This window comes from Hyperoodon ampullatus (assembly GCF_949752795.1).
Source record: "Hyperoodon ampullatus genome assembly, chromosome: 8".
Taxonomy (NCBI): domain Eukaryota; kingdom Metazoa; phylum Chordata; class Mammalia; order Artiodactyla; family Ziphiidae; genus Hyperoodon; species Hyperoodon ampullatus.
In genome coordinates, this window is record NC_136921.1 from 19,468,473 (window position 1) to 19,491,477 (window position 23,005).

Genomic DNA, 23,005 nt, shown 5'->3' on the forward strand with positions numbered 1-23,005 from the left:
TGTGTAATCTTGACCATGGTTCAGCAACTACTTCACTGCTTCTCCCACTTTCTCTCTTCCATCCTTCTCCCACAGTGGGTTTTCAGAAATGAATGCCCTTATAGCACAGAGAGAGTGCCCTTGACATGAGATGTGGGCCAATCCAGGATTCTTGGGCTTGTTCCCATGTGAACTGCTGGCATGGCTTCCCTTGGAGAACCTGCTAACTTGGCTGGGAGCCATGGCGATTTGCATGCGTAGGGACAGACGAAGTGGTTCTGGGCCCTTTCCAAGATTCTGAAGTACAGCCAGGTTTAGGTCCACTGGACACCATACTCTTTCATCTCATTTTTATTGCACTTTCTTAAGTCTTCAGCCATTACTTAAACTCAGTTCAGCCAAGTGTATGAAACCTGAACTAGGCAAAGCATTTTGCTGTGGATATAAATCCACAGTTCATTCCATAATGAAGGAAACAGATAAATATAATGTGATTGTAGCAGTGTTTCTCAATTTTTTTTCATTGTCACCTCCGTGAGGAACCTTTTAAGAAATTTTTTCCTAATCATCCCCCCTCAGGAAATTTTAATACCATAGATAAACCAAAATTCTGTTTATGTACTATTTGTGTATCTGTGCTTTATACTTTAAAAGAGTAAGATTTTTTTCATCCCCCAAGAGCAAATTTTCTCCCCACTTGGGGGAAATATCACCCCCATTGTGAGTTCATGGATTATAGTAAAGCACAATGGGATTGCATAAGGAATATAAAATGGCAGGCAAGCCTCCAAAGCTTTGTAAACTCTGTTTCTCCCATCTCCTTTGACCAAATGTCATAACTCCATAATTTCTTCTTGTCTCTAAGTCTGTCATTCCCATTTTGCTCTTTTTCCCCTTTCCTGAATTTCATCCTTTTTCTCTCTCCAGTGTAAAAGTTTAGGAGTGAATTTAATTAAGATAGTAATCTGTACAACTCAGGGACAATTTAGGGAAATGATTTCGTAAAACAGTCCTCTAAGAGGTCATCCTTTTGGACAGAAGAACCTACAAACCTATGAGGTATTCATGGGGAAACATAATAGACAAGTATTGAAGGAAATAAAGATATTTGTTTGGAGTTGCCTTTCAGAGGAGAAGACCTCCCAAGAGGTCTTTATATTGGTCCTAACAGGTTTGGATATGGATGTCCTATATTGGATCTAAGTTCTGTATATAAATTCTTTTAGGGTTGATGCCAGTTCTGCCAGTGGGATATCAAGTTTCTTTTCTCTAGCAATACCATGTCACCAGTGATAGCATCTCCTCTCCCCTGTAGAAACTACCAGAGGCATGCAGTGTTGGTGATGGAAAACCCTTTGTCACAAATCTACAGAGTCTGTATATGGCAGTCACCAGACAAGAGATCCAAGTGGGACAGAAGCTTCGAGACACTGGTGAGTAGCTCCAGAGGTACTTGGTCTCCTGGGGTTAGAGTTAGGGTCTAGGTTTGTGCTGTTCAATATGGTAGCTCTAGCTAATAGTGACTATTTAAATTTAAATAAATAAAAGTTAAATAAAATGAAAAATTCATCCCCTCATTTGCACATTTCAGGTGCTCAATAGCTACATGTGTCCAGTGGCTACGAGGTTGGACAGCTCATATACAGAACATTTCCATCACTGAAGAAAGCTTTATTAGGACTGGTCTACATGCTTAGGAGAATTAGTGAGAGAACCAGGAAAAAAATTAATCTCCCTACCTGAGACATGGCAGGCAATATGTAGAAGAACAGTGAGCTGTTTTGGGTCAGGGAAACTCTTGTCCTACATGGTTAAAGTGGTCCTGGAGAATCTTCATCATAGAAACAGTGCTTTCCAGAAGTTAGTTGGAAGTGGATTTGTGTCTGTTTCCATATTAGTGCCAAAGCCTGGCCTTTATCAGAATGCTTGGTAAATGCTAATGCCTTTCTGGTAAGAAGAAGGCAGTTATCACTATCTTCCCTTGATCTTTCTGATTTCAGGAGATCCCCAGACCTCAAGCAGCACCTCCTCACAAGGAACTGATAGCCAACTTCTGAATCAGCCAGAAGAACCAGTCTCCTCAACACCATCCCTCCCAGTGCCTGAAAAAGAGCCCACCGTAAGTCATGAGCAGCTTCCTAGATAGCATTTCAAGATTTGGGAGAATCAGCACCTATAGCTCCCAAGCCAGTGGTCCCTGGAATTGTCACCTAGTTGACACTGCCTTAACAACACTGGGGGCTATTTGTGACCAGGCATCTAAATTGTGGATTTCTAGATGGAGAGTCATGGTCTTTTGCATCTTCCCTTACTGTATCCTCTCTGCAGTTCTTCTGAATGATGGACCTTGACTCCTTTTTTGCCTTATCGCACTTGCAGTGATGGTCTATGAGGTTGTTCCCTAGGGGAGAAGTGATGTGCGTATCTCCTGCATAGAGTCTTATATCACATTCACTGCCTGACATGGACTTCAGAACTCCTGCGTCAGCCACCCGTCTTAACCAGAGCCATGGGAGGAAGGAATTTCTTTTCCTAACTTAAGTGGAACTGTTTAAAACCTCTATTAACTTGGGTTCCTTTTTTTCTAGGTTACTTCAGGCCCTATGCAGAGACCTCAGCTGTTGAAGGTCAAGAGGAAGAAACTAAGGGGGCTCTTCAGTTAACCTATCACTGTCTCAACTGCTGAGGATGGACTCGGAGAGTAGTTTCCTAGTGTCACCTTGAAAGGAGGTCCTGTGACAGCAGCATCTCTGACACAGAGTTACACAGTCAGGGACTCCACTGTAAGGGCAAGATAACTGAAGTTCATGTTGACAGGCATGGACACTATTAACTGAGGGAATCCTGGCTCCAATCCATCGGGCACTGGCCTTCCCTGTCTGAGTGGAAGCCAATCTCTGGGAATCCCATACCCTCCTTTCTTTTGGTGGAGGTTCTCTAGACCCAGGATCTACCATGGACTTTAGGTATATGGGGCAGGTCTGCAAAAAGGCACAGCATGCTTAGGAAGCCTTGTCTACCTTTCTTAAGAGTCCCTAGCCAGTCCCAGGTGTTCCTCAGAACACCCCCAGGTCCTCCTCTCTTTAGCGTGGAATAAAAAGCACTCACACTCCCCTGCTTTTGAGATTGCTTATCTGTGGAACACATAACCAACTCACTTCACTTTACCGGGTCCCACCCCATTGTTGTCTCTGGATGAAGTCTAGGCCCTCGGTCTAATCCTTCAGGTTCTTCTTATACTTCTCTTCTGTGGCCTGTGCTAAGCCTCCAATCGGGAGCTTTGATCTTGAGACCTCTCTCCATGGTGGGCACAAGATAGCAGAACATATGGTTTCTGTGCTATTTTGGTCCAACTTGATATGGGGTGTGTTTTGTCTATTTCCAAGGCATAGACAACAGGTTAATATGGGATTGAATATGGGATTGAAATTACAAAGAGCTCTGAGCCCTAGGGCCAAGTTAGTTTCCCAGAGTGGGAGAAAAAGGAATTTTATTTTCCCATCCTTCACTTCACTTCAAATAACATAGTAACTAGAAGAACTAGAAAAGATAGGATGACAGGGAACAGGAAATATGGCCAGAGGAGTTCTCTGGAACCCAAAGAATTGATGTATAGAATGAATAGTGCTTAGCAGGAAAATATGTAAAGACTGTATGAGATAGGCAGAATCTTAGTTAGAAAGTGAACTCTTTGGACAAATCTAGCAGGATTTGAGACTTCCCTGGCTGTCCAGTAGATAGGACTCGGTGCTTTCACTGCTGTGGTCCCGGTCGGGGAACTAAGATTCCACAAGCTGCGTGGCATGGCCAAAAAAAAAAAAAAAGATTTAGCAAAAGAGGATTCACAGAGTTCCTTGGCCTTCTCTGCTAGGTTTTCCTCTATAGGTAAGACCACCTGAAACTTCACCTTGGAGAGACAGGAAGGAAAGTAGAACTCAGGTGTTCACTGGGGGCTGTTAGGTAAAGGCCTTTTCTGGTTCAGTTAGTTATGATGGTCAAAGGCCTCCTCGTCCACATGTCCTCTCTGGCTGGGACTGGTGTGTCTGTCCCCATGTCAAGTCTTGGGGGAAAGAGGATGATCCAAGTAATAATAAAATAATAATGGTTATAATAACGATAATAAACAGCTACCAGTTAATGTATACCAGGTACTCTAATAAGTGCCTGACATTGAATCCTCACAGCATCATATGAAGAAGATACTGTTAACCCACTAGGAAATGGAGTCTTGAAGGGACTAAGTGACTTATCAGAGCTCACGCAGCTAATAAGTAACAGCCAGAATTTGAACCCAGACAGCTGAGTTCTAAACTGCATTATTACATACCTGACCGAAAACATTTTCCAGGAAGGATGTAACGTCCTTCTTTCTCCCGTGACGCTGCCTCTTTTCAAAGAGGATGTTCTTTCTACTCCCTATTAGCTCTTCAAGGGAGGAGCCTTGGCGGACTCCCGGACTTACCACCAGGCCTTTTTACCTGCTGGCGGAGTCTGAGAGAGCTCCACCAGGGCTCATTCCCAGTTGCTGCTGATAACTTTCTTTACCCTCAGACCCAGTCTGTGCCCTGGTGGTGACTGTCATTGAAGTGAATTGGGAACTATGTAAGAACAATCTATCAGATGACTTACTTTGTTGTTTAGTTTCTCTTGGCATAATTTAGATGGCCAGATTTCAAGGTATGAGACCACATGAAAAATGGAAAGACTTCTGCAGCAAGCTGGGGGAAAATAAGGGTTCTTTACCCTAGGTGATCCTTCTGCCCTAAGAGCACAGTCTCAAGAGCAGGCTTTTTTTTTTTTTTTTTTTTTCGGTACGCGGGCCTCTCGCTGTTGTGGCCTCTCCCGTCGCGGAGCACAGGCTCCGGACGCGCAGGCTCAGCGGCCATGGCTCTCGGGCCCAGCCGCTCCGCGGCATGTGGGATCTTCCCGGACCGGGGCACGAACCCGTGTCCCCTGCATCGGCAGGCGGACTCTCAACTACTGCGCCACCAGGGAAGCCCTAGAGCAGGCATTTTTAATCAGAGGGGGATCAGGGGTTTGTGAATCCCCTAAACTTATAAGTAAAATCTTAACAGCATAATTTTTCTTTTCATGTTCTCAAAAGAATGTGTACCTTTTTAAAAAGGTTAAGTAAGAGTATGCCTAATGACCTCCCCTCCCACTGCCTCCTGTATCCCCAGAGGTTACTGCCCCCATGGGGGTATTGCCCAAACACACCCTTAGAGAAACATTGTTCCCCAAGGCCCTGCCTCAGTCATTCTTGCTCTGAAGCTCTTGCCCCCCAAGGCAAAGGGTGGTGTTTGAAAATCATTCATCCCAGGGCAACTCCAGGGAAATCCCTGCCTTGACAAATTGGCCTAGCCAGGCTGTATTCCAGCCCTGCCCCCTGGCTTGGGCCCCTCCCTGAGGCCCCCAGGCTGGCCCAGCCCCACTCCACATGCACATAAAAGGGTCGAATTCTCGTGGCTGCTCCATAAATTTTATTCCGTAAATATTAGTTTTCCCTGTGTTTAATAAAGCAGTGGCCCACCTCCCCGCCTACCCACCCGCTCCCCGGGGCTGGGGCTGGGGCCAGGGCTGGCTGGTGGGAGAAGGGACTCTTTCAATTGCTTTGGAGTATTTTTAGAAAAAAAAATAATATAAGGTGGTTTACAGCAGCAAGCCAGCAAACCAGGAGCAGGACTAGGGACCTCGAGGAAGTTCCTGCAGGAACTTGACCTAAAAAGTAGAGAAATAGCGCCACCTAGGCTGCAAGGCCTACTTGGCCCTGCTGGTGGTTCACCCCTCCCCCACGGTCAGCCAGGACAGGCCAGCTCTTTGCTGGGAGAGAAATCTTCATCCCTTAGCACTCCAGCTGGGCAGCACCTCCTCCCTTCAGGCCTCACCGAGGGCTTTCTCAGCAGCCCTGAGGGCAGATGCCGAGCTGGGTCCTGGAAAACCCCACGAGGGTCATTCTCTGTTCTGTCACCAGTCATCCAATCTCCCAGATCAAGGACTGTCTCCAACGGGTAGTAAAATTATGGAAAAGGGAGGAAGGAGCTTCTAGTCTCTGCCCACTGAATCCTGAGGAAGTAGCCCTGGAGTCCCTAGGGTGTAAAGTGGCAAAGAGTGAGATCTGAGCTCCTGTACTCTGGACTTGGAAAGAATCTGTTCCTGTTGGACCAAGATCCTTCCACAGGCCTGATACAGTTCACCTTCGGTGAGCACTTGGGGGAGGGAGAGATGCTCAAGTCTCCTGAATACTCAGCCTGCTACTTCTTAATTTTATCCCGTGGTCCATTTGAACTCCCTTTTCTTGCGTTCCTGTTCACTTAAACCTCCCATTTTCCGAAGCCTTTACCTCCTCCTCCCTGGTCTGCTGGCAGATCAGTAGGAGCCGGTGTGTCATTCTCTGTACAGAGATGGTGGGAGTGGGGATGGAAAAGCCCGTGCCTTTTCTCCTCGTCCTAGATTTGGTCTCGTTCTTGACATTGTCACCAGGGGCATTTCCTTCTTCCAATTATTCTGTCCTTCATTTCCTCCTGTTTACAAAGTTAAGGGGATTTGCTCCCGAGAGTATCCGGGAAACCTAAAATCCTCTTAATTACCCTTCCTCGTGGTGTCGTCAGCTCACTTTATCTGTTCTGCCCACCACCTCACTATTTGTGCTGTTAATGTAATCAGTGTTTATATACAGATTTCCTATGGGCTTTTTGTTTTCATCCTTACGTTGGCATATACTCTTTGAGAACAGGGTCAGTTTTTAATGCTAAATCAAAAAATTTCACTGTGTTGACATTATACTACTAAAGGGTGCAATACTATGTTAGCTGGGTTTTCGTGCAATCACGATGTGCTTTTCTGAGCTCTTCCCAGAAGTATTTTTCTGTCTTCTAATTTTCCTGAAGAAGAAACTGTTCAAAAGGAGCAAGTGACATTCGACAAGGAAGCCACCAAACTCAGAGCTCAAGACCCTTGGGTCCTAGTCCCTGTTACCAACATGAGTAGATGTACGGACTCACAGAACTGTAGTGGATTCTGGTAGGCACTTAGATACAGAGAGAAATGCCAGAAGAGAAGGGAGCCCACACTCTGGAGAGAGGATTTTCCCTAGCTGCTGTGACCTCCTGGAAGCTGCTACAGGGTATTCTTGTTGAGGGCTTCTTAATGCTCTATTTTTCTTCCATGTTCTCTTGGACAGGGCTTCAGAAGATCCCACCCTGAGGGGAAACGTTCAGAGAGGGGAGGGTGTGAGGTAGCTTGTCTGTCTCTGATGGGTGAGGGACCCTAGGGAATCCTTCTCTACTTGAGGATCTAGAAGCCCATCTGTCCTCTGTCTTCCATCCCAGACCCATCAAGGAATACTTTCTCCTGAGACTTGGATTTGTGGTGGGCTTTAAGCTTCCCCTCAATTCTGGGGTCTCACTTTTCTACCCTGGCATATGGGAAGTCATGAGGTAGCACCAAAGCATTCTACTAAAGGCTCAGTCTCTTCAAAGCTGTGAAATCCTACCTGCCCTCGGTTTCTCTGTCCTGGAACCCAACAGATTTTGCTGCGCTTTCCACACTCCTGGACCCTTTGAGTGAGCGCTAGCCTCTCAGCACCTAACTCTCCTGGGTTCCTGAGAATCTGGGCCAGCCTAGGGGAACCCGGAAGAAGCATTGGAAAACTCCAGGGTGTGGGGAGCACACAGCCATTGACTCACCTGGGAATATTGTGCCAGGTTACTCGTCCTGCCGGCGGCTGAGGGCCAGGAGTTAAAGGAGCATGCAGTGTCACACTCTTCCTCCCACCCCTCACTTTGGAGGTAGAATTGGGGAGGAGGGCTTGGGGGCTGCTGGGAGTCCCTTCTGAAATCTGGGTGTTGTATTTACTTTTTCATATTGGCAGCTGGAAGGGGAAGCCCATCCCAGCTCGGCATTGTTGTCTAACATGGTTAATCAGATCCTATAATCCTGCTGTGGAAATATTGGGCCTCACTCAAAACAATAGAGACCAAGAATATTGTGGTTAAATTTCAACCAGCTGCCTCCCTGGCCTGTTTGCCTAACCCCTACCCCCCTCTCCTGGGCCAGAGTCCTCCTGGCTTTATGGACCCCTGATAGGATCGACAGCCAGTCAGAAATGGGTGACAAGAGAAGGGAGGATGGAGCAGGGGAAGGGTAATCCTCTCGACTGGCACTCATCCTGTCTTGCTCCTCCCACTCCAGGCCTTGAAGGTTGAGCAGGGGCTGGTGAAACAAGTTGGAGCTGGTGGGGGAGCCCCCGCTGGGTGTGGGTGTGTGTTCAGGGGTCAAGAGCAGTACTACTGGGAATCCTGGATGGTAAAGAGACCCCTTATTCAAGACAGAAAAAGACTCCTGCCAGATGAGAAGGAAAGACCGCCAGTTTCATTTATTACTACTGCCTGGTGCTTCCAGGGCACAAAGCAATGCCAGTTGGTCGTATGTCACATATGGGGGAATAGGAAGGCACTGGTTGGGGGAGGGGGAGCTGGTAATAAATATTTCTGTTTCATTAGTAACCTGATGTATCAGCAATATAAATAATACTGTGATGATGTATGAGGGTGATACTGATACCCCAACTTGAGTGCTTTTCGGGTAGTGGTAATGTCCATTTTGGTGCTCTCTTTAATAAGTACAAGTTAACTGTGGCAGGGTAATTTATATAATTAGAATAGCAGGACAGAGGGAATAGGTAAGCTGTACAATGGCATTTTGGAAAAAAACAAAAAGATGCAGTGTCTGGATTGTGCTAAAGGGGAAAATTAACATGTGCTACGTTCGGGAAAAGGCAGAGGACGTTCCTGTTGTAGATCCTAGGGTATCCAGCTTGTGAAGTGGCCAACTTTGAGTTTGTACTTGGCTGTCACACACCCACTGGGCACAAGTTGCCACCACACCGCTTTTGGAGGTGTCATCAGTCAATGAGGTGAAGTACAGCGAGGCCCTAGTTGCGGCACCGTGGACTATTGAACGGTCAAAGGGTATGCATTTTTAGGATTTGAAGAATGAAAATAGCAGAGCCGTGCCAAACGAAACCGCAGGTATTTAATCTCTTCATATAGGGCAGGAATAGAGCAACAGCAGAGGACATTTGATGTTTCCCACCTGGGGTGCTATGTGATGATTCAAGGACTGGCGTGGCTCCTGTGGGTCATTCCTCAAAGCCATTTTAAAGCAGGGACTGCTTGGTGGGAGCTGAGCTTCCCATCAGAAAGACATCTGGGAAATACTTCCTTGGACTAAGAATCTAAGAGTTGTGTATGCTTCTGTGTGGGAATCTCAAAAATACCTTAATGGCAGTCATCAAATCAAATTGAAGCAGGTATGAAACTGATATCAAGATAATTTAAAGATGACGGAAAACATTTCAACAGTTAAACTTGGGTAACTAGTGGGAAGAATTCAGTGTGAAGAAAGATCCCCCATGAAATCTTTAAAGAATGGGCTATATTCCTGACCAGGAAGGGGGATGTAAGAAACCAAGTTGGTTACGCTGTACAGAGACGTGAACTGTAAAATGGGAAAGTCCAACAGGAACATTCCAAATCACTGCAAAAGAATTCAAAGGAATGGCATGGGTTTGTTGGAAATGTGTTGGGAATGAGATAGAAAAACCCACATTCAATAAGAAACAGGAATACTTAGACATGTATTAACTCATATATATATTGAATGCTTACTCACTAGAATTCCCACCAGTGGGGCATTATGCTATTTGCTTTCTTATGGCCACAAAGACATATCTTCTGCTCTCAAGAAGTCTACAATCCAAAGATGATATTTAAAGCATAGATATTTTTCCCCCCAAAGTTTTTCAAGTGTGTGAAGAAGCAAGTGAGAACCATGAGTATGTATCTCTTTTTTAAAAAATTTAAAAGAATCCTATGGATAAATTCTGTTCTGTTACCTGCCTTTACTTAACTGCATTGTGTCTGTATTTACATGTCAATACATAAATCTCTTTAAAGGATAGGTTATCTTCACTCTGAGCTTCATAAAAGGTTTGAAAAACACTCCCATGATCAGAAAGTAGAAAGTCAAGCTTATTCACTCCATCTGCCCCTTGCTTCATCTTTGACCTCACTGGTCTCCTTGCTATTTCTCTAATATGCAAACATCTGAGGGCCTTAGCTCTTTGCATTTCTCTCTGCCTAAAACGCTCTCCCCTTAGGTATCTGCTTGGTTGAAGCCCTCACCTCTTTCAGTTCTTCGCTTAAATCACACCATCTCAATGAGGACTCCACTAACCCCCCTACTTAACAGAGCCACCTGCCTCCTGGCCTCGGACCGCTGCCCACAGGCTGGCTGTACTCTCAACCTTTTACCTTGTTTCATGTTTTGTGTTCACAGTCCTTATTCCCTTCTAACACATTATAATCCATATTTACTTTTTTACTTTTATTTTATTTTTATTTTTTATTGTGGTATAGTTCATTTACAATGTTGTATTCGTTTCTGATGTACAGAAAAGTGATTCTTTTTAAAATTCTTTTCCATTATAGGTTATTACAAGGTATTTAATATAGTTCCTGGTGCTATACAGTAGGACCTTGTTGGTTATCTATTTTATATATAGTAATATTTTTTATTTTTATATTTATTTTTGTCTCCCCAATGCCTTTCCACTAGAATAAAGTTCCATAAGGGCAGGAATCTTTTTTTTTTTTTTTCTCCCATCTTGAGCACCTCACCAGTGTCTGGCACTTAGTAGACGCTCAGAAATACTTGTTGAGTGAATATATGAAGAAGGATTATCACACACACACACACACACACACACACACCCCTCCACACCAGCAGTATCTTGAAGTGGTTTTAGAAATTTGTGGATATCAATGGATGTAATCTTTTTTGTTTGGGGCAACCAGTCATAAGGTGAGAGTGGGGATTAAATACCATTTTGTTAGCTATAACCATAACAGAATGAATTTGTCATTTTACAGAAACTAAGAATACACGTTATTAAAAAGTAAGTTACTGTACACCTTCTTGCTTTCTTTGGCTATAGATCCGGCATCCTTAGGGTGCTATCTTGACCAAGAGAGATGGGTGAGAGAGTGTGGGTGGACTAGTACAGACCCAGTTACAGAAAGCTGACAGGCATGTTAGGAGCATCACTTGAGTAGTAAGAGTAGAACCCCTTCCCCCTCCGCTGCATTCATTCACTGAACTAGTATCTTCCAAGATTCTCTCTTTTTTTTTTTTTTACATCTTTATTGGAGTATAATTGTTTTACAATGGTGTGTTAGTTTCTGCTTTATAACAAAGTGAATCAGTTATACATATACATATGTTCCCATATCTCTTCCCTCTTGAGTCTCCCTCCCTCCCACCCTCCCTATCCCACCCTTCCAGGCAGTCACAAAGCACCGAGCTGATCTCCCTGTGCTATGCGGCTGCTTCCCACTAGCTATCTACCTTACGTTTGATAGTGTATATACATCCATGCCTCTCTCTCGCTTTCTTCCCAAATAGAGACACTGGGATGGAAATAAAGCCCATTAGTTAGTAAACATGTTATTATCCATATACAGAAATATATGTATGTCTTTCTGTCTGCAAGTGTCTTTCTGTCTATAAGAGTTTCACACAGTCTTTAGTCTCTGACTTGAAGGGAAAATACTCTCTTTGTAACTAATTCTGCTACTTTTTCCTACCTTGTCAAAGTCATCAAAGCAAGGTCTTTAATGCTTGAATCTCTCTGAAGTGCCTTGTAATGAGCTTATTGTTAGGGCAAAGGTAACTTGACATTCCCATTTCTAATCAATAGCCAGCTTTTAAAGCATTGTTAGTTTTGAGTGGCTCTAACTGGATCTCCAAATGTGTTCTGCACTGATCAGAGGCTTGAAAGACAGGCATGCTTCTTTCATTTTAGCATATGGGTGAAATTTGGTGGAGTTGGTAACCTCTTCAAAAAATCAACAGTTGGAGTCAGAATGATCCCAACCAGTTGGGGAAATGGTTAGTCAAAGAGAGTATGAATTTTAAAAGCCCAAGATGGGGCTTCCCTGGTGGTGCAGTGGTTGAGAGTCCGCCTGCCGATGCAGGGGATACGGGTTCGTGCCCCGGTCCGGGAAGATCCCACATGCCGTGGAGAGGCTGGACCCCTGAGCCATGGCCGCTGAGCCTGCGCATCCGGAGCCTGTGCTCCGCAACGGGAGAGGTCGCAACAGTGAGAGGCCCGTGTACCGCAAAAAAAAAAAAAAAAAAAAAAAAAAAAAGCCCAAGATGAAGATAATAAGAGTTTCCTAGATTTAGAGAGAAAATGAGTGACTTGAACAGAGGTCAGCCCAGCATGCTTGTGCTAGGAATCACTCACCAAGAAACTGGATTATTATGGAGTCAGACAGGCCTGGATTCCAACTCCAGCTCTTCCAACCTCCTCGCTTAGACGCTCTGAACCTCAGTTCCTCATTCATAAAATGAAGATGGTTGTGTAAACTTCATAAGGTTTTTGTGAAGGTTACATCAGATAATATTAGGGCTTCTCCCCTCTACTAGATCATCCAACTTGGCTCTTAATGTTTACGAGTGCCAGCATCTTTGCTTGGGCCACTGTCCTTTCCTGAGCATCCTCTTCATTTCTTTCAGTCATTCCTTTCCCTCCTTCAAAACATCTCTTCCAAGAGGTCTAACCCCAGGCTAATTGTTTCTTAATTCCATCTTCTTCTAGATCAAGTTCATCTTATCTATTAACCTATCTAGTTTAGAATGCATTATTCTGCACTCATTTATGAATGGCATTCATGGCTTTGTAACTGCCTTTTATTTTCATGATTTGAGGTTAGATAGTAAATACCTTGAGGACAACTATGTCTTCTACTTTTCTGTTTGCATTTTCCATCCTTTTGTGCCTATTACACTAGCATGCACAGGGTAGATGCTTCCCTAATAGAAAGAAGTAGGGCCTCTTAATCCCCACCACTGTCTTGGGTGCACATATATGAGCATCCTGATGTATTTCCCGTGGACGAGTAATAAGAATCAGAGAACTGCTACTGCCAGTGAACCGTCCAGAGGATGAAAATGAATTATACATAAGATTTGTATTTTACAGCTTGTATTTTTAACCCTCTTAACAACCCTACGTGGTAGGTGATATTAATTTTCACTTTACAGATGAGAGAACTAAAATTCAGAAAAGTCAAGTGACTTGCTCAAGGCCACACAGGTAAAAGATATCAAAGAGAGTTTTCAGACCCAGATCTGCCAACTCCAGGCCTTAGTGCTCTTTCTACTGAGCCAGGGCTGCTGTGCACTGAATCAGTGGAGGATATCTGACTAACTGCATTCCTGAAACTTGTCTGGTTGTGGCTTAGCACCTGTGGATTTAGAGCAGGATTGAACTGGTCAAGAAGCAGGATCAGGAGAAAAAAGACTAGATTATAGAAGTGTGGACCTACACTGTGTGTGTGTGTGTGTGTGTGTGTGTGTGTGTGTGTATCGTTATTAGTACAGTGTATTTGTACTATGGTGTTAAATTCAAGACTGACTAAAAATGCCAACATGGTAATCTACTAAACAGATGTTTAAATTATCAGGTTCTAATGGTGTATTTTCCTCCCTCCCTTTCCTTCCAAACTATTTTCCCAACTTTTACTCTTGTAAGCAAAAAATCATATTATCCAAATAGATTTTACTTTGTTTTCTTCAAAATAGAGATGGTTGAGGGGTAGAAGAGATCCAAAGTTGAGAGAAGAAAAGTGATTTTACCAACAGGCCCAGGACTCAGATGTGAGGTGCCCTGATAAGACTCTATTGCTGCTGCTCAGACCCCAGGCCATTGGTGCCTCCAGAATGGCACACCTCGGTCCTCCAATTTTACTGCAGGCAAAAGCCTGGCAGTGACCAGAAAAAGAGCCAGGCTTTGTCTGATAGGTCTAATGGATTGCCCCAACTCAGAAGCTACCCTACATCAACTGAACAGCTAAGAACATAGGCAGCTAAGAAATGACCAAGGTCCTTAGGCCCCAAATTGGATTAAAAGTGCTCCAAGGTCATTGCTGTAGAAATTATGATGCTTCCAAACTCTGTCGCTCTCTCCCCCCTCCTCCACTGAAGGAGATCGGACTGAAGCCGACCTAAATTTGAGATTCAGATCTTGAATGGCCATTGTGTCCTGAGAAAAGATTATAGGTTTGGAGCAAAAAAGCTCTGGGTTCAAGTCTTGACTGTGGGACCACAGGCAAATTACTTTACTTCTAGAGCTTTAGAGTTGTATACTGGTAAAATGAGAATAATTGCTGTGCACAGAGGGTTATTCTGAAGATTTTTACTAAGTGCTTAAAGCACCTGTCATAGAGAAAGGACTAAATAAATGTTAGCCCCCCATCTGCTTCTCCCAGGACACACCCTGGTCACTGCTCCTAAGTTGCTAGGCCGAGGAGGGTCTAGACTTAGTGGAGCACAATCTAAACCGACAAGGTTGCCCTGCTGTGGAAGCACCCCTGATGCCAAGCTATATCTGCACTGTATAAGTAATTCCTATTTGACGCTGATGGATCTTCACCAGAGATTTGTATTCAACAGGATCACAGCTTAAGAGAAGAAATGAGAGGAAGAATGGTAAAGTTAATAAATGGTTATAAGGTAGAACCTCTGAGGGAAGCTTAAAGAAATTGTCTTTCACTTGGAGAAAAGAAGATTGAAAGTGAATTTAACAACTCTTCAAGACCATGCATACTGGATAATAAGCAGGATAATGGCCCTAATCTCTATGGCCAGAGAAAGAGGAAAGGTGTTGAATTTGCATTTGAGACGAGGAAAAAAGAAAGATTGAGTTTAAAGCAAAACTTCTCTAAAAAATTATTATAAAACACCAGGATAGGTGACCATGGGAGCCTATGGGATTTTCTTTTTTGGACCTCTGAAAAACAGAGAGCCCTTATTTGTCTGGACTGGGAGAGGAACTGACCTGGCTGAGTAGTGTGCCCCAGAAATCTGAGCAGGAGAGAGGGAGGGGGTGGGGAACATTGCAGGGATAGTTCTTGAACCCCGAGAAACATACATGAAAGCACTTTGGAAGCTTTCAAGGAAAAGAAGCAATGTTACAGTAATCTGTGACTGGGAGACACAGAATCTGAATGCAAATATAAGAACAAACATGCGGTGTGGGGAGGAAGTACAGGCAAAGAGAACTAAAGGAAACGAGCCATTTTGTTTCCAAGTGACAGACATCCCTCCACCCTGGTGGAGCCGTCCTAAATTCCCTTCTGTGGGCCTCAGTTTCCTTTTCTGTAATATGAAGTGCTTGGATTAAGCACTCTCTTTTGAGTCCCTTCCAATTCTGAATTTGTGTTCATAAAATCGATCCAGAGAAAATGTGAGTACATCTGTGAAAATCTACCAGTGTCCAAAACCCAGGCTGTACTGGATGGCTGAGTGCTGCCCAGTTGGTGTTGGGGGGCAGGGGGTGAATCCCTCAGCCAGGAGCAAGTTGCTTTTCTTCTCTGAACTGCACAATCTTCAGTCTTTTTGAAAATGAAAATTTCAAAATGGGGATGATAATAGCTCATTTGGAGTTGTAAGTTTAAATGAGATAATGCAAGTAGAATGCTTAGTATAATAATATCTAATAGCTTCCATATATCTGGCACATAAGCAGTACCTATTGTATTAATATCCTTGCAATGAGAATTTTTAAACCGTTTTATTTCTCACCCTTTTATTTCTATCTCTATTGAATTTGTAGAAAATACTGCAAACAAATTACATAATTTGTGGTGGTGGTGTTTGTTTTTAACACACTTGTCTTCTCTTGTTGTAACAGAATGAATCCTAATTCATTCAGCTTTCCTGAATGTCATATTAAAATACACACACAACCCATGTTTACGTCTCTGACTGCCACCACGCATTCTCTGCCCTTGTTCATTTGTGAAGTAGAACTAAGAGAGTTATTTAGCAGCTCCTGTGTGCTGCGGCTTTGAATCATTTTTTGCATTCTCAGCAAGCCCCAGCCCCTGCGATCTGTGCCTGCCCGTCTTCAACGTGGTCAGTCGGGGTTCGCCCGTATTCTGTTGATGTCACCATTTAGCCTCTCTTCTCTACACCTTGGCCTATTCCTTCGCAACTTCATCTTGCTCCTTTTAACAGTGTTTCCAACTCAAACCCACCCCCCCGCCCCTTTACTCTTCATGAGGCTGAATGCCCCACTCCCAGCTTCAGACCGGACGGCCGTGGGATGTGCACCGGGTTGATACAGAATTTCAGCTCCAGCAAGCTGAGAGGACGCGCCTCCTGGGCCAGGGTGGGGCACCAGGTTATGAGCGGCCTCCTGCCTTTTGGGTTTACTTCCCCGCAAGGGACACCGTAGGCGGCTATGCGGTCCGGCCACTGCCCCCCGCCCCTCGCGTCCGGCCGCGCCGTGGGTTGCGGTCTCTGTGGGGGTGGCAGCTCCTGGCGGGGCACCCCGGAGCCGCGGGGAGCCCAGAGGCGAGGCCAAGGCGGGGTGGGGCGCGTCCGGGCGGTGAGGGCAGACTCAGGCAGTGCAGGGGGCGCCAAGGGCAGCGGGCGGGCGGACGCGCGGCGGAGGAGCGAGCGGGACGAGGGCTGGCTAGTGCCGCGGCCGCCCGCCCGAGGGGGAGGAGGCTGTGCTGCCCTTGCCGCAGGTTTGCTGTCGAGCGCACAGGAGGCAGGGACATGGGTAGGGTGCGGTCTGCGCGGGGCCCGAGCCCGGATCTCTTCCATTTCCCCTCTCACTCGGCCCCGGGCTGCGCCGCAGACGGCAGCAGCTCCCGCTCCGCCCCAGCCGCCTGACCGCCGGGCCGGGGTGCTAACCGCGGGGCCCGCCAGCCCGCCGGCCCGGCCAGCCCAGCCCAGACCGGCGGCCCGCAGCCCCGCCGCCCGCCGCCCCCCGCCGTCGCCGCGTTGCCAAAACAAACGGGCCGGCCTATTTATTGGCGGCCGGCGAGCCGGGCAGCTCAGAGTCGAGGCGCCGAGGGGGACAGAGCGCCGCCACCAGCCAGGGCCCCGGGCCCCCGCCCTGCACCTGAGTCCCGCCGGCCCTGCGCCGCGCCGCGCAGCCCATGGCGCCCCCACCTGGAGCCCCCCGGAGCCACCCGGACGCCTGAGCCCCCGCAGCGCTCCCGTCGACTCGCCCACCCATCAGCCCACCAGGCGTCCTCTCCCGCCGGTCTCCCGGGCTCCCCGGCCATGTCTCCCGCCCGGCTCCGGCCCCGACTGCGGTTCTGCCTGCTCCTGCTGCTGCTGCTGGTGCCGGCGGCGCGGGGCTGCGGGCCGGGCCGGGTGGTGGGCAGCCGCCGTCGGCCGCCGCGCAAGCTCGTGCCGCTCGCGTATAAGCAGTTCAGCCCCAACGTGCCCGAGAAGACCCTGGGCGCCAGCGGGCGTTACGAAGGCAAGATCGCGCGCAGCTCGGAGCGCTTCAAGGAGCTCACCCCCAACTACAATCCCGACATCATCTTCAAGGACGAGGAGAACACAGGCGCCGACCGCCTCATGACCCAGGTGAGCGCGAACCGCCCTCGCTGGGCGCCGCCGCCGAAGCACCGCCACCTGCCCGGCCCTACCCGCCCCCTGGCACCTTTCCTTGACTGGCTGGCACGCCCCCTGGCACCTGCCCTTCTCGCCGAGATGGGCCGGCCGGGGTCCCGGCGGAGTGTTAGCATTCCCCGAGCCCGCCGGAGGCTGTGAGAAGAGCTCCCCGCTGCCAAGAGCCACAGCCCAGCCGGTTGGCGGTGGCCCCTCTGCCCCGGAGTGCTGGCAGCTCAGGTCAGATGCGGCACCTGGAGGTACCTCTACCTGACTGCCTCCTGCGCCTCTGGGATGCACCAGTCCCTCCCGGCCTAATCTTCCGTACGGCTGCGCCCCTTTCATTTCGAGGCGATTTGGCACCCCTGAGGCGAAGAAGCTCCGGGCGCCGGGGCCCCACTGGCCTTTCCTTCCCGCGCGCTCTCGGTTCTCAGCGCTGCCCCCTCCTGGAGCAGCGCCCCGGCGGGGTCTGGGTTTAAGGAACAGCAGGGAATATTAGAGCCAGGAGGTGGAGGTGGGGAAGGGAACTTGAAGGGCAAGCCCACGTGTCTGTCCCGAGAGCTGAGAGGCGCAGCTGCAGTTGAAGGGTGAGGTGCCAGGCCTCCGGGCTCTGAGACCGAACTTGGAGGGGGGAGCGGGGGGTCCCTGGATTTGGTGGCGGGGATGGATTGAAAGAGAGGGGCTGGGATGCCGGACAGCCCCACAGCAGGGCTAACTTTAGTCTCTGCGTGCTCGGAACAGGACCGGCGCTCAACCCAAGCGCCTCGGGAAGGGGTGGGGGTGGGGGGGCGGAGAGCAAACTTTCTTCCCTGCTGCCGGGTTCGCAAGGGAAGAGATCTCCGTCCCCTTCCTTAGTGGTCTCCCGGGGCTTCCACCGCAGGCAGGCGGCCTGCTTTCTAGGTGCTCTGGGAACGGCAGCTAGACCACGGCCCTCAGCATGCGCCCTGGCGCCGGGTCTGGCCGGCGGGTGTCGGGGCGAAGGTTGGCTGGTGGCCGGGCCGGGCCGGGCGCCGAGGAATGCAGATAAGGATCCGGGCCACGGGCTGGGCAATCATTGACAGCGCGTGCCCGGGCTCTGGACCCGAGGAGGGGAGGGGTGGTGGGGGATAGAGGGGCGGGGAGCAGGGGCCGCGGAGCGGACATAGGTGGGTGGCTAGAAGCCTGGCGGCAAGGAACACACGGAGCTCCCTCCCCGGGCAGTGAGCGCCCCCAGCTAGATTGCATCCTGGGATGCATCCTGGGAGGACCGACGGGGCCTTGGGTTTTAGCCGCTGTTGGCTCCTGGAAGACCGAGCCCAAGGGTCCGTGGGGCCCGGGCTCTGAGGGGTGGGGGTAGCTCGAAACGTGGGCTGCCTACATTTGGGAGCGCCTGGCACCTCAAAGTGAAGGACTGTGGAAAGGCCCCTCTCCCCCAGGCCCCTCCCCCCAGTCAACTGCGGGGTCCCTTGGGCTCCAGGCACGAAGGGAGCCAGCACAGACGATGATCTCTGCCGTCCTTCCCCCAGGGCGCGGCTCGACTCCCACCCCATGGGAGGCGGAGCATGAAGCCGGCTCCCTGAGATCACACGCTCTGTTTCTCGGGTCCCTTCCCAGACAGGGGCGGCGCAGAGGTGCTGAGGGCTCTCGACTCAGGGAGAACGTTGCCTGGGTTTATCACCCCGGAGCGCACCCCTTGCAGCGGGAGACGATCCGCATGGTCCTCCATCTGGCCAGGCCAGGCGCTGGCCTTTACACCAGCTTCTGGTTCCCGGGCTGCCGCCTCCCCTGAGCGGGTGCGGGCCGGTTTTGGATCATGAGGGTCCCAGCAGGAGTGCTCTGTGGCGCCGAGGGACCCAGGCAGGCTTGGGATTCCCCTCCAACACACCCTCAGGCTGCTGAGGCGCTTCGCACCTGCCGCGCCTGCTGCGCCCTGGCCGCTTCGGGGGCCTCAGCCCTGGGGCTACGGTGACACCTACTGGGCGCCTCGAGCCTTGCACGCCTAGCAGGCCGGCTGCCGGCAGTCAGCTCTGCTACCACCTTTATTCTCCAGGCAGCAGGCGGTCCCTGGTCCCTGGTCCCGCGGTGAGACCGAGGGACCCGGCGCTCAAAAGGTGGAGCCCTGTCCGTGGAGGGGTCAAGTAATCCCAGCAGGAGAGAGAGAGAGAACTTAGAGAAAAGCCCCCAAGGATGAGCGGATCGACGCGCCCTCCAGATTTGTGGCGCCACCGCGCGGGCCAGGTCCCTGGGGCAGCTGATGCTAGAAGGGAAGGAGCGCTTTAGGACTCCCTGTTCCAAGGGGAGAGGGATAGAGCAACCTCCCCGGTTTCCCGACTCCAGCGAGTGCAGTGGGAGAGTGAGGGACGAGGCTGCGCCGTAACCTGCACGCGGGCCAGCTCCTCCCCCTAACTCGGCTTCCTTTCCTCTCGCAGCGCTGCAAGGACCGCCTGAACTCGCTGGCCATCTCGGTGATGAACCAGTGGCCCGGGGTGAAGCTGCGGGTGACCGAGGGCTGGGATGAAGATGGTCACCACTCGGAGGAGTCACTGCATTATGAAGGCCGCGCGGTGGACATCACCACGTCGGACCGCGACCGCAATAAGTACGGACTGCTGGCGCGCTTGGCAGTGGAGGCCGGCTTCGACTGGGTGTATTACGAGTCCAAGGCGCACGTGCATTGCTCCGTCAAGTCCGGTGAGCCGCTGCCGGGGGGCTGGGCCCGGGGCCGGGGCCGCAGGGCGTGGACAGGCGGCGCTGGGCCCGCCGGGGCCAAGAAGGTGAAGAGGCCCTCCCAGGGATGGAGGCGGGGACCCCGGGGAAGAGGACGTCCGCGGCGCTCCCCGCTGCTGCTCCTGACCACCTGCTCGACCCGTGCCTGATAGTGTCATGGCAGGAGCCTAGGGAGACAGGGCCCTGTCCCAGCGACGCTGGGTGCTGACTTGGCGGTCCACAGTCCAGAGGCTGCTGCAGGAGGTGCAAGACAGAGCAAGCTGGCCAGATGGAGGAAGCCAGGCTGACAGAGACGGCCTCCCCACCCAGTGTGGAGCAGAACGCTAGGGGGTGGGGTGGGACCAGGGGCCAGAGTGTGCCCAGACACCAGCGTGCCTGAGCGGGAGCCAGGAGCCCAGAGGTTCAGAACCCACAGCCCAGCTGCAGGTCAGGCCCTTTAAGGCACTGTGTACGCCCCTCTCAGGGGGCGCAGGCGTCCCCAACCTCTCCTCCAGGGCCCTGAAGCTGGACATTTGGGGGCAAAGCCAGCCATGAGGGCAAGAATAAACAGAGTGGACTTAATAAAGTGGATTTTCCCGGATTGGCCGCCTTGTTGATCAGAATTGGCAGGCACTGGGGCCTCGTCCCCTCCCTCAAATCTTGTCAGAGTCCCTGTCACCTGCATTGAACCCAGTCGTGGATGCTTCAAATGGTTCCTGTGTGACTGCCAGAGTGGTCCCCCCTCGCTGCAGGCTTAGCCCTCCATGCCGGCTCCATGCAGCTGTCACACTCACAGACCTGGCACACTGAGACCAGGCAGGCTTTTCCTATTCCTGATCCCACCTGGGCTCACAGTGGTGACACCTCCCCCCGCCCCGACCTTTCCTCTCAGCACTTCCCTGCCAGCTGTGTCTGCTTCAAGTCACATCAATCCTTCACCTGCTAACATCGGCCAGGTGCCAGCTCCTAGGGTGGCCACTTGCCTTCATAACTCCTAACCCCCAAACACTATTCTGCATCCCACTCACTGATGCCATGGTGTCCCGTCCCCGCACAAGGACCCAGCACATTAGCTGAAGATGGTGATTTCACCCTTGCCACTGAGCCGCACCCTGGCCTGGCCATTCACTCTGAGCTTCCCCAGGAGTCTGTATTCTTGCCACTGACTGGTCCTCCTCTCCCTTGGAGTATAGACTCCAGGGGCCGGTTCTGGCACAGAACTTGGGGTGTCAGTCTGAGAGGGCAATTTTGGGGAGCATTTGAGCAGTGGGTGAGAAATAATGGGACATCCAGATGCCAGAGGTGCTAAGCAACTTGCCTTCTCGACGAAGCTGCAGCTTTTGGGTGTCAAGTCACAGCTGACCACTGCTTGGCTCAGCTGACCTCTGGCCTCTCTGACTACTTCACAGCCTTGTCAGGATTGGGAGCAGATGGGGGGGCTTCACCTGGGCTTCAGGAGGGCCCTTTCCCTCACACCCACTGGGTCTTGGAGCCTCAGTATCCTCCTCTCATTGGCAAAGCATTAGGCTGGGGAGGCGGGCAGAAGGTCACACTGTGGGCTGGGGTGGATTCAAAGCTGCATGGAAAGTGGGGGGCTGGGGACAGGATATGGCGATGGGGGCAGCCTGGGAGCAAGAGGAACTCTGGCTGGACGGGGGAGGGATGCTGTGACTGGGAGTCCAAGCTCCACAGCAGTAATGCCTTCATGTCCCTTCTTCCCACAGAGCACTCGGCCGCGGCCAAGACAGGTGGCTGCTTCCCTGCTGGAGCCCAGGTGCGCCTGGAGAGTGGGGCACGTGTGGCCTTGTCAGCCGTGAGGCCAGGAGACCGAGTGCTGGCCATGGGGGAGGATGGGAACCCCACCTTCAGCGACGTACTCATTTTCCTCGATCGCGAACCAGACAGGCTGAGGGCCTTCCAGGTCATCGAGACCCAGGACCCCCCGCGCCGACTGGCACTCACGCCCGCCCACCTGCTCTTCACGGCCAGCAATCATACAGAGCCAGCCACCCACTTCCGGGCCACGTTTGCCAGCCAAGTGCAGCCTGGCCAGTATGTGCTGGTGGCAGGGGTCCCAGGCCTGCAGCCTGCCCGAGTGGCAGCCGTCTCCACACATGTGGCCCTTGGGGCCTATGCCCCATTAACGAGGCATGGGACACTGGTGGTGGAGGACGTGGTGGCCTCTTGCTTCGCGGCCGTGGCTGACCACCATCTGGCTCAGTTGGCCTTCTGGCCCCTGCGACTGTTTCACAACTTGGCGTGGGGCAGCTGGACCCCAGGGGAGGGTGTGCACTGGTACCCCCAGCTGCTCTACCGCCTGGGACGTCTCTTGCTGGAAGAGGGCAGCTTCCACTCACTGGGCATGGCTGGGGCAGGGAGCTGAAAGGATCCCTCTACTGCCCTCCCAGAACTGCCCAAATGGATCCAAAGGCCTACCTGCCAGGAGGGCGCTGGCCCTGAAAGGGGCCTGAGCGGGGACACTGGTTTCTACCATCTCCTCCACCACAGGTGTACATCACTGAGACTTGGGCAATGCCAGCGTCCTCCACCCCCGGCATGGTGTAGTGACAAAGTTGCAAGCTGAGCTGGCAGTGGGGGGTGGCCTCTCTTTCTATCCTAGAGACCAGTGGGTCCCAACCCAGCCAGCTCTCACTATGATTTTTCATACTTGTCTCCCCCAATGGGGAGGGCTCATTCCATCCACCTTAGGCCCCTCTTAAGTGGGCTTGCACCTCAGTTGATGCTGCTAGATTCCCTGGGAGCCAGCAGGGAGCTGACTGGACTCAATGCTGCCCAGAACTCAGAAGGCTGCAGGGTGGGGCAGCCAGCCTGGCCATCCTGAGGCATGACCTTCCTCTCTGGC

General features: G+C 50.7%; 2 protein-coding genes across 2 annotated transcripts in view; both read left to right on the forward strand.

Moving 5' to 3' along the window:
• The window catches only part of NHEJ1 (non-homologous end joining factor 1), a gene marked incomplete at its 5' end in the record, with an annotated part of 72,554 nt that extends 69,469 nt beyond the window's left edge, over positions 1-3,085 (forward strand). The window contains 3 exons of the mRNA XM_079709781.1: positions 1,295-1,412; positions 1,980-2,098; positions 2,568-3,085. Of these exons, the coding sequence (XP_079565907.1) occupies positions 1,295-1,412; positions 1,980-2,098; positions 2,568-2,642 (312 nt within the window). The 3' untranslated portion in view covers positions 2,643-3,085. The remainder of the gene's footprint in view (positions 1-1,294; positions 1,413-1,979; positions 2,099-2,567) is intronic.
• A 14,036-nt stretch (positions 3,086-17,121) lies between these two features.
• IHH (Indian hedgehog signaling molecule) lies at positions 17,122-22,525 on the forward strand (the record flags this gene model as incomplete). The annotated part of the gene is made up of 3 exons (XM_079710789.1): positions 17,122-17,433; positions 19,866-20,127; positions 21,867-22,525. The coding sequence occupies 3 exons, from the start codon at positions 17,122-17,124 to the stop codon at positions 22,523-22,525; spliced, it is 1,233 nt and encodes a 410-aa protein (XP_079566915.1).
• Positions 22,526-23,005: the final 480 nt, after the last annotated feature.